Consider the following 17,628-nt stretch of genomic DNA (forward strand, 5'->3'; position numbering starts at 1 on the left):
CCCCTTGAGCCAGCTAGAATATTTGAGAGAAGGGAGAAGGGGAGAAGGGGAGAAGGGGAGAAGGGGAGAAGGGGTGGGGAGAGAGAAAGAGAGAGACAGAGACACAGAGAGAGGGACAGAGAGGATAGGGAGAGGGAGAGAGGGAGAGGGAGACAGCGAGAGGAGAGAGAGAGAGGAGAAGAGGAGAGAGAAGGAGGAGGAGAAGAGAGGGGGAGGGAGGGAGAGAGAGAGAGCGAGGGAGAGAGAGAGAAGAGAAGAGAGGAGGAGGAGGAGAAGGAGAGAGCGAGGAGAGGGAGAGAGGGGAAGAGGGGGGAGACAGCGAGAGAAGGAGGAGGAGGAGAGGAAGAGGGGGAGGGAGAGAGCAGAGGAGAGGGAGGGAGAGAAGAGAGAGGGGAGAGTGGGGGGGGGAGAGGGAGAGGGAGAGGGAGAGAGAGAGAGAAGGGAGGAATACCAGCCTTAAATACTGTTGCGGGGCTTTCATTGGTTATCTACTTTCTTAATGTGACCATTCTAATCCAGCCTTGCCTGTTAAAGCCCTCCCCTCCCCCAGCCTACTTTTTCTAGAGTGAGGTTAGCAGGGTGTCAGTTGCTAGACACTGATTATATTCAGTATGTGGGCATCTTTCATTCAAAGTGGACATCACTAAAGTTGAATAGGCAGGAAAGCTTTTAGAAGTGCATAATATGTCTTAATCCCATGGTTTCTAAAAGAGGGGTTGGCGAGAGATGTTTGGATTTTTGTATGTTAGCATCGACTCTTTTTCAATTCAGATCCTTAAGTTTCCCAGAGCTTAAATAGAGATCCCTTTAAAAAAAAAAAGCCAGAAGAATTTGTCTAGTTAAAGTCGACCTCTTTTTAAGAAGTGCTTCATCATCCTACTCCACCTCTTCGTGATGTTTCTCTGCAGCTCTCTGTAGGTTAGGGGTCTGAGTTGCTAGAAGAATGCTCATTTTTATGAGCTGAGTACAGTTCATCGACAGACATAGATCAATATAGGTCTTTCTTTCCTGTGCATTCCAAAATGCCATCCAAAGAGTCTTGGTCAGGGAGGAAAACGAATAGACCTGCAGTTCACAAATCAAAACGAGAGAACCGCCAGCAAGATGTGTTGATAGCAGCCCTGGGAATGAAACTGGGTTCTCAAAAGTCATCTGTGACAATCTGGCAACCTCTTAAACTCTTTGCTTATTCGCAGTTGACATCCCTCGTTAGAAGAGCAACTCTGAAAGAAAATGAGCAGATTCCGAAATATGAAAAGGTTCATAATTTCAAGGTAAGAATGTCTTCATTTTTTTAACCCTTTCTTAGGAAGAAAAAGTGTGTTTTTAGCAGAAAGATTCAGTATCAAAGGGATAGCTGCTTCTGTAATTTAAAAACAAGGGTAATAATGAAAATGCTTATGCTGTTTAGAGAATAAAATGTTTTTAGACTTATTTTATTACCAGAAAAGATAAGAAGTTAAGAGAAATCCAAGCCCATTTTCTGTAATACCTCTTTGGGAATTTCATCTAATCAGTGCAGATTTCCTAGTGAAATAAAGAAAACTGACACTTAATTATGATGCCAGATTAATTTTTATTTGTAATGCAAATGTGTCAAAAGACCTTTGTTGATCTTTGATTAGAGGATTAGGTCTTAGCTCAGTTCAGTTCTGCTAAATAGCCTTGGATGTGAGAAGCATGTGCTCTTGCATCTGGATTGAGCAGATGGTCCGCATTTCCCTTCCTTTCTGGCTTTTCTCCTGTGTTAATGAATTGACCATGATGAAAGGAGTTGGGCTTACCCTGGGACTATTGAAGCACTGACACTAACAGCTACTCTTCAATTTTTGCATAATTTTCTTACACTTTTATGTAGCTTTTAATTATTGTTTAGTGTGTTTTATCAACTGTACTCCAGTCATTATTTTTCCATCAAGATGATGTGTGGGTGGGTTGATGCAAAGTGTATGTCAATGCAGCATGTATTGAAAACACGATGCCTGCCCTGTAAAGTCTTGGAAGCCTCTTTCAACACCATTCAGCTAATGTGTAGCAGTCGATCTGTACGTGACACACAGACGCAGGGCCATTTCCTAGTTATGTACACTGGCATTTTCAAGGGTGATATCCCAGAAGTCATGCAACTTGGCTCCAAGTGCTTGCAGTATTCATCCTTTCAGCTCAAACTGAATGTCTTTTAGCCTTTTAATATGGAAAGAGGGAGAAACTAGACCACAGAAGTGTAACATGGAAGGATATTTTCATCTTCCAAACTTGCTTTCCAACTGGTATCTTAAAACTTAACATTTCTTTTATTTAGATGTCAAATAAAAATTCCAAAAGAGTGTGCTGCAGTCGTAGTGGGAAAAAATGGTTTTTCATGGAATCAGGACTATTTTCTAATAAAAGATATGATCATTAAGTAGGCTTTCCAAATGTATGGAATGAATTGCATTCACATCAAATATCTGATAAAGGCATGATGTGCAAGATATATTTGAATTCATCCTAATAGGTAGAGACAAGTAAATGGAATTTGTAAGTACTCTTAATATTTGAAAGCTACCATGCATAGCTCAGTCTCAGTTAATGCGCACAACCCTCTGAGTTGGTAGAGTAAACACTTTTTACTTAAAATGAAGCAGGAGGAGGTCAATGGACTTAATAACTGATTCAAAATGCAGGAATGATGCTTTTGCATCGAAGGTACAGTCTTTTCATATGAATTGATCATGCTCTGCCTCAGTTTCCTTGTACATGAGATAGGGTTAACAGAAGAAGCTGATTTCACAAGCTCTTTATTAGCAAAGTTACCCCACCCCCAGACTATAAAGCCTATTGTAGATAGGAATTTGTATAAATCCTTCACCCCAGTTGTTATCTGATTTATAAGGGCTGAGTTACACCTTCGCTGTAGTGAAATGGTTAAGGTTTTAAAGCATGTGCTTAAAGGTACAAATGCTAATCTGCTATGCAGTGAAACAATGACCTATCAAGGATGGCATTTTGGTATTGAATCTTATTTATTATAATACCTTCTATCAGTTTTCATTAAATAACAATGGAGTATGTCTGGTTGGGAATTTGCTGGGTTTTATTTTGTCATCATCTGAAACAGCATATCCTTTAGGTATTTGGGTTGGCTCTTCCAGGTATTTCTAAGTTTTAACTTAAAACCTGACTCTAATGGGCAAATACTGTAAAGCCAGAAAGTGCTGACTGTGGAATGAGCTGGGCCTCCCATCCTGGGACTAAGACTTGTCTTGGAGATAGTTTTTTTTTCTTTTAAAAAAACAAACCTATAAAGAGGTTAAGGTTTCTTCCTCCCCTGAAGTTGATAAATTAAAACCAGCTTGGACAGATTTAATCTCTATGGACCCTTCCAACTTTAAATTCTATAATCCTGTAATTCCTTTTTTTAAAAAGATATTTCTATTCTGGGGGGAAAAAAGCTAGATCAGAGAATGATTTTTCAGAGCCACTAACAAGGTTGACAGCCTCAGACTTTTATCCCCTTCCATTAAATTTATATTTCATCATTTAGAACATATTCCTTGACGAGCTTTGAAGAAAAAATTTTAAGGGGAAAAATCTACACTAAAGCTCTCCAAAGATCCCATGATCAAATTCAGGCTCTAAAGGCAGCAGCGAAACTCTCCCACTTGCATGCCCACTGCCAAAGACGCTGCTTCACATATGGATGAATTGTTGTTAAAAAAAAAAAAAAAAGGAAAGAAAAAAAAAACAACCCTGACCAATTTCTTGCGGGTATTCACCCCAGTGGTCTGGCCATTGACTCTTTTCCCTTTAGGAATGTGTTCTGCCTACCCAAAGGCCCTGAAGCTTCACTTCAATGTGGTATTTTTCTTTGCTTCCTGTACTTTCCTCTTATGTAATATTGCTTTGTGTTGTTGAACAGTTGCCAAACCTCTTTTCAGGGGCAGAAGCCAAGGATAGCTTACATCCTTGGTGCAATCACTTACCCAGGTGAAAACCAACATGTTAATTATTTAAAAATCAACTGTGCTTCACTCCCCAAATTCTGTTTGGATAGAAGGTATAGTTTTACATTTCATTTCATGTGTATACAGAGATAGAGAAGCAGCCTGGAATAGCACAGTGCCTTGCACATAATAAGCATTCAATAAATATTGATTGATTGATTGAAATCTAGGCAATACAAATATTTCTTTAAAGGATGGTTGGAAATGGCACTGGAGATAAAGCCAGGAGACTTGGGCTCCAGTCTGGGCTCTGCTGCTTGCTAGTTATGTGACCTTGGGCAAGCCACTATTCCTTTAAAGATCACTCTCTTCATCCATAAAATGGGTATAACAGTATGGGCATTCTTTACCTCAAAGTGTTGCTACAATATACTTTTGGAAAGTATAAAGCACCATATAAAGGCAAGCCATTATTATTTTTTTTTTTTTGGTGAGGCAGTCAGGGTTAAGTGACTTACCCAGGGTCACACAGCTAGGAAGTGTCAAGTGTCTGAGGCCAGATTTGAACTCAAGTCCTCCTGACTTAAGGGCCAGTGCTTTATCCACTGTGCCACCTCACTGCCCCTGCAAGCCATTATTCTATATTATCCTAGTGATTTTCATTGTTGGAGGGAATATCCATTTTCCTTAAATGTATGAGTATTTGGTTTTTTTTTAAAGTTACTATTATAAATAATATACTTTTAAAAAGGACTGTTTAATCCTTCTGGGCTCAGTTAAGTTTTCTTTTAAAATTATTACCTTACATTTATTATTCCTTATCATGAATCATAAAAAAAAGCTTTTAATCAGGGCCAAGTTGGTATGATATAGTAAGCAGAGTGCTGAATTTAGAGTTGGAGGAAGCTGATTTCAAATCTCTGTCTGCCCCTTATTTGCGTGTGACCTTCAACAAATCAGTGAATCTCTCTGGGCCTATTCCCTTATCCATAAAAAGAGAAGGTCAAACCAGATGCTTTCTAAGGTCCTGCCATTGCAAGATTTATGATCCTAAGTCCTTGAGAAAGGGAAAAGTCTTTTTATAAGAAAGAAGAGGAGCCAAATTGAAGCTTAGATTAGTTTGGTTGTAAAATTATATCCATATGTCTCCATTTGGGGATGAAATTTTTGGCACTGCTTTATTTTAGAAAGTGAAATGAAGGGAGAAATGTCAAGATGTCAATTAAGTGAACAAGCATTTATGAAGTGCCTGCTATGTACAAGATGCCATGCTAAGGACTGGATACTGAATTAGAGAAGTTTATTAACCACAGAGAACCCTGGCATGTCTTTTTGTGATAGTAAAGAATTGGAAACAAGAAGGGATGCGCATCTTGGGGAATTATGGCATAGGAATGTGATGGAATACTCTTGTGCTGTAAGGAATGATGAAGAGGATGATTTCAGAGAAAGTTGGGAAGACTTGTATGAACTGATGCAGGGTAAAGGAAGCAGAACCAGAAGGACAATTTATACAGTAATAGTGATTTTATGAAGATGATCACCTCTGAAACACTTAGTAGCTGTAATCAATACAATGACCTACAACAATTCCAAAGGAGTCATGATGAAGTTTGCTATCCACCTCCAGGTAGGGAACTGATAGCTCAGAGTATGGATAGAAACATATTTTTTTATCCTTTTTTTTCTTCCTTTTTTTTCTTGGAACATGGCTAAGGTGGACATTTGTTTTGCATGTCTATACATATTTGCAGGGGCAGCTAGGCAGGTCAGCATTTATAGCACCAGGCCTGAAGTCAGAAATACTCATCTTCCTGAGTTCAAATCTGGATTCAGATGCTTACTAGCTATGTGACCCTGGGCAAGTCCCTTAACCCTGTTTGCCTCAGTTTCCTCATCTGTAAAATGAACTGGAGAAGGAAGTGGCAAACCATTCCAGCATCTTTGCCAAGAAAACCCCATATGGGGTCATGAAGAGTCAGACATAACTGAAAAACAACTAAACAACAACAAACATTTTAATAGGTTTTATCTGTCTTGCCCTCTCAATAGGTCAGGGAAGGGGAGGAGGGAAGGAAAGAATTTGAAACTGAAAATAAAATAAAATTGAATTTTAAAAAAGAACCCTGGCTTGATGATGAAGAATGGGGAACTGTCTTGGTTCTTTCCTTCCTTTCAATGTAAAATGTTATATAAAAGCTGTTGCAGTTTTCTGCATCATAGAACATTGTGAAATCCTCTGGAGGATTTGCTCTATCCACTGTTTTGGCTTTTTTTAAATCACCCAACATGTTACCACATTAAGGATTTCTCTTCATATCCTGTACTTACATGTCCGTTAATTCAGATGATCCAGAAAAATAACCACAGTAGAGCATACATATTCTAATAACAGAGATACAGCTACCATTAAGAACCAATAGTTAAGCATTGTATTGGCACATTCGGTAACTGTGGAGGAGTTTACATAAGAAATCTAGTCCCCAAAAGTCTTTAAATCATTTTTCTATGAGAAGGTAGTTTTGAAGACAAAATGTTAAACCTTTTCATTTTTTCCTGCAGAGGGGGCATAGGTTTCATCTTTAGTTTATCACTAACTTGTCAGTTATTAAATTGTTTGAAATACGATTTCACATTTTGCAGGATAGAGATCTATAATGTAACACAGCCGGAACAGAACTTTTCCTGCACCTCGTAAGATGAGGGTTCCCATCAGTTGCATGGATAGTTCAGTTGAGAATGTCCTTTCCCAGAATCCAGTTCTTTATTCAAATTTGTTTCATTTTACTTTAATTCCTGAATGTTCATAATATAATTATAATTATAACAAGCAAGCAACCTGTTCAAACTCCTAATAAAAATGAGTTTAGGCCTCACTTTGTGCACTTTAGTCATTACGGCTTCTAAATAATCCTGGAAGCATCCAGCTGGTTGGTGATAGATGGAGGCGAGTGAAGCAATTGACAATGCCGTTGAAGAATGACTGCACTCAAATATTCATTCAACTTATAATTGAAACCTATCAAGTATTAATTATACCAATAGACATAATGATCTTAAGAGACTCAACATCTGACCTTAAATACGGATTGTTAAAGTAAAGAAAATGATATGGTTAAGTCTGAGCTTAAGAATCTTTTTGGAAATTACCTGATATCTAATGAGCTGGACGGTAGAATGTAAGGTCCTTGAAGGCAGTGTCCCTAGCACTTAGTGCTTTGAACAGAGCAGGCGCTTAAATAAAAGGTTATTGTTGAAAAATGAAATAGAATAAAATATGCTGGGTTAGAGCCATAACAATCGATCAATAAATCCAGGCCAACACACCACTCTGCTGTTAGATACAAATCATCCATTTCCTTATCTGCCACGTGAGAGGCTTGGACTAGTCCAGGAATTCTTAACCTTTCTTTACATCATGGACCCCTTAAGCCATCTGGCAAAGCCTATGGACCCTTTCTCAGAATAATATTTTTGCATCAAATAAAATACATAGGATTACAAAGGAAACCAATTATATTGAAATAGAGTTATAAAAATATTTTATAAAACACAAGTTCATAACCCAAAGATTAATAGCCTCTGGACTAGCTGGGGTTCCTTCCAGCTCAAATGTAATAACGTATTCATAGAATTTATTGATATAATTATTCTGTTTAGCAAAAACATCATAGATGGCCGTGCAGAAGGAGTAAACAGCTGACTAGGCCTGGGCAAGAGCTAAAATAGGTTAGGAATTGAGGTGCACACTCCGAAAGTCAGAAGAAGGCCTCTGTCACCCTCCTTTATGTCCCCTAAGATATCAGGCCTAGTGCCTTCCACATGGTAATCCCTCCACCAATATTTGTTAAATAAATGACCATCTCCCGAAAGTGATTATCTCATGTTTTTGTCAGGCTGTGGAAGGCAACAACCCAGGAAACTCATCATGATACCAGGAGATTTTGCTCCAAACTGGAGCATACTGGTTCCCAATCCTTTCTTTTTCTTTTAGTTCATGGACCTCGATTAGCAATGTCTGTTGATTGAGTAAAAATATAATTTCAAATATGCATTCATTAATACTTTTCCATGAATTTGAGGCAGCTAGGTGGCACCAGGGCAACGAGGTGGTGCAGTGGATGGAGTGCTGGTCCTATAGTCAGGAAGGCCTGAGTTCAAATGTGGCCACAGATACTTACCACCTGTGTGACCTTGGGCAAGTCACTTAACCCCGTTTCTCTGTTTCCTCATCTGTAAAATGAGCTAGAGAAGGAAATGTCAAACCACTCCACTATCTTTGCCAAGAAAACCCCAGAAGGGGTCACAAAGAGTCAGACACAACTGAAAACAATTTGAAACAAAATAAAAGTAGCATTGTAGATAGAGTCCTGGACCTATAGTCAGGAGGCCCATGCTTCAAATCTGGCCTCAGTTACCTATCAGCTGTGTGACCCTGGGTAAGTCACTGAACAGCTGTCTGCCTCAGTTTTTTCAACTATAAAATGGAAATAGTAATAATATCTGCTTTCCAAGGTTGTTGTGAAGATCGAATGAAATATTTGTAAAGTGCTTGCAAACATTATAGTGCTATAAAAATGCTGTTATTATTTTTTATTAGTCATAAAAGCATCATTTTAAAAGATATTTACATGATATTTTATTTATTCAAATATGTTGGCCTATTTATGGGACCCCTTGCAATAATGTCAGGTCCTTCCCTCTGCTCCCTGTAAAGGGTCTGTAGGGCACAAGTGGGAACCACTGCTTTGGGACACTAAGTCGTTGTTGTTTAGTCATTCTGTCATCTCCTACTCTTCATGACTCCATGCACCATGCTGTCTATGGGATTTTCTTGAAAAAGATACTGGGGTGATTGGCTATTTCCTTCTCCAGTGGTTTAAGGCAAACAGAGGTTAAGTGACTTGCCCAGGGTCACACAGCTAGTAAGTATCTGAGACCACATTGAACTCAGGATTTCCTGACTCCAGGCCCAGCTCTCTAGCCACTGAGCCATCTAGCTGCCTCATTGGTCATTAGGGCCTACCTATACTCTTATAAAGAATATATACCAGATTCATTTTTTGAGGGGAAAGGTGAGAAGGAAAAGAAAAAGGTGATGCCCAGATTTGTGACTTCATCAATATAGGAAACTTTTCCCACTCAAGTAGATAAAATCAATTGCTCTGCAGCTTGTAGCCTTAGAGACTTCCCAAGAGCGCTGAGTAATTGTGACTTTCCCATGGTCACATAGCTGGCAGAACCTGAACCCAGATCTTCCTGACTCAAAAGGCCAGCTGAACTCTCCACCAGACCAGGCTTCCTGTCATCTGATTCCTATGGGTTTTAAAAATAAAATCAGACCTGTTCTAATATCATTGTTTAATACTCTAGGCCTCCATGCAGAGTCTGATGCTTGTCTAGGGAATCAGGTCACTGGTTACCTCTGACTGTAACAACTCAAATGCCCAGTGACTGAATTCTGTTTGGAATTCTCGCTCTAATTTAAAAGCAGACAAATGCAATAAGACAATTTGGAAACAACAAGCCAAAATATCTTGCTAATCTCTAGTTATTGTTCCACTCGCCTAAACATTGACTATGTAAATACCTTTCTACATCAGCTTTAAAGAGGACAGATAGCAAATGTTTATCCAAATATGAGATTGAATTGAATTTTATTGTGTAAATATAAGGAAACATTTAAATCAAACCCATGTATTAAATGGGAGTCAGTTGCAAGTAAAAGTAAAAAGAGATTCAGATAAACTCTGAATGCCCTGATCCTGGAGCAGTGTCAAACTTGGGCAACAGAGAAGTCTGACAGAGGAATGCTGGGAGCAGTGGGCAATTGACAGAAGTACTCACCAGATGTTGTGGAAGCCAGAAATGATAACTTTTTAAGTATACAGACCTACTCTTGACTTCCACCCCTCCTAATAATAATAACAGCTAACATTTATGTAGTCCCTACTATGCACCAGGTACCATGCTAAGAGCTTTACAATTATTATTTTATTTGATTCTCACAACAGTCTTGGAAGGTGAATGCCCCCATTTTACAGATGAGAAAATTAAGGCAAACAGAGGTTAAGTGACTTGCCCAGGGTCACACAACTATTAAGTGTCTGAGGCCAGATTTAAACTCAGGTCTTCCTGACTCCAGGTCCGGCATTCTATCCACTACACCACCAGCTGCCCTAGAAATGCTGTAGAAGGCTGAGAAGGTTTATCCCGTGAGCCTGTGTCTCATTCCTGTGACCTTCCTTCTGTGATGTGGCCCATTCTCAATTTTTCTTTCTTTCTTTCTTTTTTTTTTTTTAAATTCAGGTCATCATACTAAGGAGCTAAAGAACTAGTTAGCTGATTATAGCATTTCCTGAAATTCACTTAAGACCATTCAGATAAACAAGGGGCAGCTAGGTGGCACAGTGAATGGAGTGCTGGGCCTGGAGTCAGGAGGACCTGAGTTCAAGTATAGCCTCAGACGCTTACTAGCTGTGTGACTCTGAGCAAGTCACTTAACCCTATTTGCCTCAGTTTCCTCATCTGTAAAATGAGCTGGAGAAGGAAATGGCAAACCACTCCAGTATCTCTGCCAAGAAAACCCTAAATGATGTCATAAAGATTTGGGTCCAACTAATCAGTAAAACAACCAGCGCAAATTAAACTAAAATTCCAGTAAGTGTAGGAAATTAGTTTTCCATATTGCCTCAGTCATAACTGAACACATTTCTTTACATTCACTCTGTGTGACCTCTAAGTTTCAGAATTTTGTATGTCATAATTCATTCTCTGGATACCCCTAAGGTATTGTTTTTACAAAGTTTGCCTAGACTATGACTTTCAGTGCCTAAGATGGCTCTCAATCTGCTTCCCACCCTCTCCACCCCCACCCAGGTCCCAAAAATGCTTTCTCACTACAGAACTGTTTTGCTGCTATGAGTTACTGTTTCTTTAAAAATGTGAAATCATGTTTTTTAGATTTCTTCTGTGCTGTTTTTCTAGCGTATCATCTTTCTAGCACACAGTAAGTGCTTAATAAATGCTTATTGACTTGAAGTATTTGGAGGAGAAATATGTTTTCATGGTAATATTTTTTCCCAAAATTTTTTGACCTGTGAAAACAGTGCCATCCATGTTCTTTCTTGCCTTTGTTACTGTGCAGTTTTAGTGTGTGGGCTTAAGCCTGGTGGAGGCTATTGACTGAGATACTTCAGGAATGAATCACTGGTGAGCATCTGACACTTTATGTCTGGGTGATTTTGGGAAACTTAATCTTTTCTAGGGGAAACCACAGTATTACAATGCAGAACATTTTCTTTCAGATTTATTGGCCTAATCTGAGTTAACAAAGGTGATTTGTAATTTTCCTGACATTTTTTCCTGCCCATCCATTTTTATTTATTGAGCATTTAGTAGATATGAGGCACTGTCATATGTACTTGAGAAAATACAAAGATTTATAAGACATAGTTCTCCCGCAAACACCAAAAAGGAAAAAAAAAAAGCTTCCCATACAGTAGTAGATACAGTGCATATACATGAAGTACTAAAAAATAGTATTATGGGTAGCTCAATCAAATGTTCAGAGGAATAACTAGGTCAGGGCAATCATTGTCCCAGTGCACAAAGCTTAAAGGACCCTGAATTTAGAGGACATGACATTGGTAGCCCCAGCGATGGCAATGAGGCACGCACTTGTGTAGTCTTTTAGCAACATGGGAACAACAGAGCTTAACTCTTAGTGAACAAGAATAATTGGTTCAAATAGGAAGCCACCAGATGTGGGGATGGGCTAAGCTCTTCCCCGGTCCACTCTCTACACCTCTCCCCTAGAGTGATCTTTCCAGAAAAGGGTTTGTGCTGTGTTATAACCTTTGCCCCCACCAAGCAGCTGAAGCTGCCTTTGCTTGGGTGCATTTTGTGATCCTTGCCCCAGACACAAAAATTGCTAGGAAAGCAAAATACCCTTCAGGTTTACTCTCTTTGAGACAAGTATCCACCCAATGATCTATGTCTGCTTTCTGGCAGACAACTATTACATAACATTATTGAACAATCAACTATTTACTGAGTCTGTTTCTCTCAACTGACTTTATCCTCCTGAAGCATTATAAACTCAAAGGGCCCCTTTAACAAAATTAGTGCCAGAAAAGGAGCCAATTGGAAAAAGCATTACCTGGTGCCTGACTCCCTAACACAGTGGTTTCCAAAGTGTGGTGTTTGCATCTCAGGGAGTGGCATTCAAGAAGAAAATATCAGACTGTGTATTTATACTTATTTTATCTAAAAAAGGGTCCCCCCATCCCTAGAGGTCTTCAAGCAGAAGCTCGATGACCAGTTGTTGGCTATATTATTGTGGAGATTCCTTTGGCATAGGGACTGAAGTGGGATGGCTGCTGACATTCTTTCCAAGTCTCAAATTCTGTGATTCTGTGAAATAAAAAAGAGATTAAACTTCACTAATATTTACTATATGAATTGATATTGGCACCCTCACTCAGTCCATATGTCAGGTGGTCACATGTCATGTATGGTACCTGAGGTATTGTGAGGGAAGAGTGGGAGCTCCACAAAATGAAGAGGTCGATATTAGACCCCCACATTCGTTTGCTTGCAACATCTTGCAATTTGCATGTGCTCAATTAAGTGGATTTACAAAATACATTATCTAGTTTTAACTAAATTAACCCTCTTAAAATAGATAAGCAGCTTCAAAAGATTCTTATAAAGAAAGGTGGGTTGTAGATAATGCTAAGAAATAATGTAAGCACAAATAAGCAATGAAAATGTCAGAGCTGCCATTTCAGCCCTCATAGCAAGGTCTTTATCAGCCACGTTACAAAGTAAAAACAATGACAGTCTAATCAGATCTGATAGCAATTAGTACAATTATTTTATTAGCAAAAAGGTTTGGATTATTAATAAATAAAATAAAAATTATTCTTTAAATAATTGTTTATTTCATCTCTATCTTGTCCTTTTAAAATTTCTACTTTTAGCATATGTTTTATAATGTGCATAATGTATTTTTGTAGCTGTTCAGTCGCTTCAATCACGTCTGACTCTTTTTGACCCCATTGGAGGTTTTCTTGACAAAGATATTGGAATGGTTTGTAATTTCCCTTCACCAGCTTATTTTACAGATGAGGAAACTGAGGCAAAGAGAGTTAAGTGACTTGCCCAAGGTCACACAGCCGTTAAATATCTGAGGTCAGATTTGAACTCAGGTCTTCCTGACTCCAGGCTTGGCACTGTATCCACTGTACCACCTAGCTGCCCCTCATTGTATATTAATTAATATGTGTCATATTAGTTAATAATAAATAGTCAATAAACATTTATTAATACCTACTATGCTAAGCCTAAAGGTACAAATAAGAGGGAGAAAAAAACAATCACTGCCCTGAAGGAACTTAAAATCTAATTACGGAAAGAGGTACACAAAAGAAATTTTAAAAGGACCCCCTAGCCCTCCATTCAAAGAAGAGAAGCATCTGAGGATTCTGAGGAAGTGCTGAGTGCCAAAGCTGAAGCAGTTCAAATGATGATGAGATTTCTGTTGATGAACTTCTCCCAGGGGAAAGCATGATGTCCGAGGAGTTCAGACCAACCAGAACAGCTGGTGGGAAATGAATACAATAGTATAAGAATATAATTATAATTAATATATAATATAAGGTTAGTATACATATATTGAAGGTTCATGCTCAAAAATATTACTGATAGGAATGCACAATCAAATAAGTTTGGGGCCCTCTAACACAATTGTAAAGTAATTTAAATTAAGTCACTAGAACCTAGTAGAATTCTGACTGACTGCTCTTGGATGTTGAGCAGAATCTTCCTATTGGCATTGCTTTAAATTTTGTTAACATCATACTGGTTTTCCATAGAGCTGTGTATACTTTTTCTTCTCATAGGTTTAATAGTGACAATTGGGCTTGTCTTCCTTTCTGCCTAATATGGAAGGTATAAGAGAAAACCACAATTCAGTTTTTCTCTCTCCTTTCAAATCCTTGTTAGGTGGATAATGGTCTACAAGCCCTATGTGTGTCTCTTCCATGTAACCCAACATGTCGGCACCCCCAGGAGCCAACTCTCTAACATAAAGAGTGATGTCTGGGATGGCATGAATGAGGCATTAACTCCAAGTATTACAGATAGTTGTCATAACTTCTTACCATCAGTTATTGTTCAAGTTAACTTGAGACTGTGTTGCGCTGTTAGGCTTCCTATATTTCTTGTGACTATCCTAACATCTTTGATGCACCTTTGTAAACTGAATGAAGCAGAAAGAAAAGCAAGGTACAAGCACAGTCTCATTGTTTCCTTCCTACACTCAAAGAGATTACTTTCTATCATGTGCATCCTCTCTTTACAGCTGAGAAAACTGAGCCCAAGGAGGTTAAGAGATTTGCCCAAGGTCACATAGGCAGAAAATGACAGAGCTGAGATTTGAACCAGCATCTTCTGACTGCAAATCTGTTGTTTCCACTGTACCACACTAAAGTCTATAGAAGCATACCCACATAGAGAAAGACCCAGGAGCAGTTACTGAAAAAACACAACAGGAAGAACAAGAATTATTTAGAAAAAGCATGTTTTTCCCTGTTTGGGGTTTGACCCCTGGAGAGGTACCGATCTTCAAAAAATAAGTTCCGTGTATTTTTCTCATAAACTGCACGCTAGTAATAAATTTGTCAGGCCCTCTTCTGTTTTCTCTTGACTCCTTGAAATTCTTACCAAGACAGTGTTCTATAAGGGGAAAGGGTCAAGATAGGATTAAAATTCCCAGCTCTGCCACTAGCTAGCTGTGAAATTCTGCCTATCTTTCTAGGTCTCGATTTCATCATATATAAAACAAGATGGTCAGACTACGTGGTTTCCCAGGTCCTTTTCCATCCTCATGACTAACTAGAGAAGCTAGGAGAGGAAAAAAACAGAGAACAAAGCCACCCCAGCAAGTCTTACACATCTGAGATATCTCATCACTCCTTCAGCTGCTTGCTTGTTTTCTGGGTTTTGATAAGTCAATAGGGCACGGATGATGCCTTTTTATGTATTTTGTAAAGAGCTGTCACCAAATAATATACAACAGTACCCTTGTTTCTTGCAGTCATTTACATTAGATCCTGTAACAATACATTGTCCTTTGTATTCAAAGATGGGGCAGCTGTGGCAAAATGGAAAATGTGCTGGATTCCAAGTCAGAAGACCCCCGTTCTTGATCTGTTTCCGCCGTGTGACCTTAGACAAGTCACCTGACCTCTCTGTTTCTTCACCTGTATATTGGTGATGATTATACCTCCCCTGTCTATTTCACAGTCTTGCTGAGCTGACCAAATGGCAATATGCTATAAAATCTTTTGTTAAACTGTAAAGCTTTGTTTAAAATATATTTTTTAAAATGTGTATTTTTAAAATTTGTTTTGCAACACATGCATGTGAAAATATCCTTGTCAGAGGCTTTTAAGTTGGCATTTTGCTGTATTGAATAAAATATTTCTTTTAAAAATATACATACATATATATATATATATATATTTGCCTACTCACTGTGAGCCCTGTGGGCAGTTAAGTGGCACTGGGCCTGGAGTCAGGAAGACCTGAGTTCAAATCCAGCCTCAGACATTAGCTTTGTGACCCAAGGCAAGTCTTTTAACCTGCTTTCCCTGAGTTTCCACATCTGTAAAATCAGCTGGAGAAGGAAATGGCAAACCACTCCAGTATCTTTGCCAAGAAAACCCCAAATGGAGTCACAAAGAGTTGGACACAACTGAAATGACTCAAAAACAACCACACTCCCTGTGAGCTGATGAAATGAAAAAGCCAATGCATTATTGGCTGTCTTTGCCCTATATCTGTATTTATCTGATTCTCTGTTAGACTGTGAGGTCCTTATGAGTAGGGATTGTTTCATTATTTGTATTCCCATAGCCCAGCACAGTGCCTGGAACATACTAGGTGCTAATAAATGCTTATTGATTGATTGACCTCAAAGTGGATTTCTGAAGCAAATAGTTTAATTTGAAAAAAATCAGTTTTCTTAAAATCCTCAGTGTCTATTCAACTTTAGGTTTCCATGGGCCTTACAGATGAGGGCTGTTTTCTGCTCATTCTCCCCTAGGTCTGTCAGAATAGTTTTAGCCCCATTCTGGGTGGCTCTGTATGATCATAAGATTTAGAGTGAGAAGAGATCAGAGGTCATCTCATTGGACTCCTCCAATATGTTGATGAGTCAACTGAAATCCAGAAAGTCTAAGTAACTGTGATAGATTCTCCTTTTTGATATGCAATGGGGATGAGACCAGTATATAAGCCACCCAGAACCTTCAGATTCTTCTTAGCAGCATCTGTAGCAGACAACTCTAGAGCCTAGGGCTATTAGCAATTCTCTCTGGTCATTTTGTAGGCCACCATGTCTAATTGTGGTGTTAGCCTTTACATAGATAACTACCTAGAAGAGACACTGTCACTCAGTCTATGTCACACTATTCACAGGACTGTGCTTGTATGCCCAACTATCTTGTCTTTTTCAGCTTTTGGACTATTGTCCTACAAAACTCTATGACGTTACTCTGAGGAGCACTTTTTATATTTGAATTAATCCTCAGGCTTCTCTCTCTCTCTCTCTCTCTCTCTCTCTCTGTCTCTCTCTTTCCTCTCTTTTTTTTTCTCTCTCTCTCTGTCTCTCTCTTTCTCTTTCTTTCTCTCTCTCACTTTCTCTCTTTCTCTTTCTTTCTGTCTCTCTCTGTGTTTCTCTGTCTCTCTCTGTCTCTCTTTCTCTCTCTCTCTCTCTCTCTCTCTCTGTCTCAGTGTTTTCTAGGGCTTACTGCTTTCTGGATGTGAGGATAACTTTTGTGTAGTGTTTAGCAATGTGGTAAAGATGAAAATTCTTTCCTTAAAACTACAGATCTCCTATTTATGTTGAGAGACTTAAATCTACCCTTTGGGAAAGGAAAGTGAACTTGAAGTCTGGCTGCTCATGCCTATTGGTCATTATTATGTAACTTATAACTTGTCCTTTGTTTTTTACGTTAGCTAAAATATGCCAGAGGGAAGCGGAGAAGCTTTGAGAGACTCTGGTCAAGTATTCTTGTCTAAATCATGACTTGCGTGTCTCAGAGATACATTTGACCTCACTAGAAATGAGACCATCTTGAGGTGGTTGCTCTTTTGCAGGCTATCATAATTAAAGCATCCTTTCATCCCAGAGGAGTTCTTTATTTCTGAGTTATGAGAGTGGTTTTTCGTAACAATCCCTACAAGGAATTGCATTAATAACATAAATGAATGGATAGCCCTCCCTTCTTCGGAGGAGGAGTGAGCCTCTCAGTTCTTTGTCTTGGGCCAGTGGGCAGAGGCAGAAGGGATTTAGCAGTGGTGGTTGAGAATTACGTCTCAAAGGGAAAATTCAAATTCTATCTTCTTCCTATATTAATACATTAACTAAATTTGAATCATTTAAATATCTGGAAATCGCTAACCCAGAAGCTTTTATTTTCTAGAAGGGAGCCAGGAACCCAGAAGAAATTTTTTTCTATGTAATTCAATTCAGTAAACATTTATCAAGTACATACCACATGCCAGACATTGTGCTGAGCACTAGAGATACAGAAAGAGGCAAAAGACAGCCCCTCCCCTCAAGGAGGGGAGGTTACAATCTAACGGGAGGGACAACATACAAACAAATACATATGGAGAAAGCAATATACAG

The 17,628-nt window shown here is 38.9% G+C and overlaps 1 protein-coding gene across 1 annotated transcript in view; it reads left to right on the forward strand.

The window, feature by feature from the left end:
* The window catches only part of CHN1 (chimerin 1), a 273,107-nt gene that overhangs the window by 222,360 nt on the left and 33,119 nt on the right, over positions 1 to 17,628 (forward strand). Inside the window, exon 7 of the mRNA XM_027865946.1 lies at positions 1,197 to 1,274. Coding sequence (XP_027721747.1) covers positions 1,197 to 1,274 — 78 coding nt within the window. The remainder of the gene's footprint in view (positions 1 to 1,196; positions 1,275 to 17,628) is intronic.

The sequence above is a fragment of the Vombatus ursinus genome, unplaced genomic scaffold (genome assembly GCF_900497805.2).
Source record: "Vombatus ursinus unplaced genomic scaffold, bare-nosed wombat genome assembly UNPS02014779.1, whole genome shotgun sequence".
In the NCBI taxonomy this organism is placed as follows: Eukaryota; Metazoa; Chordata; class Mammalia; order Diprotodontia; family Vombatidae; genus Vombatus; species Vombatus ursinus.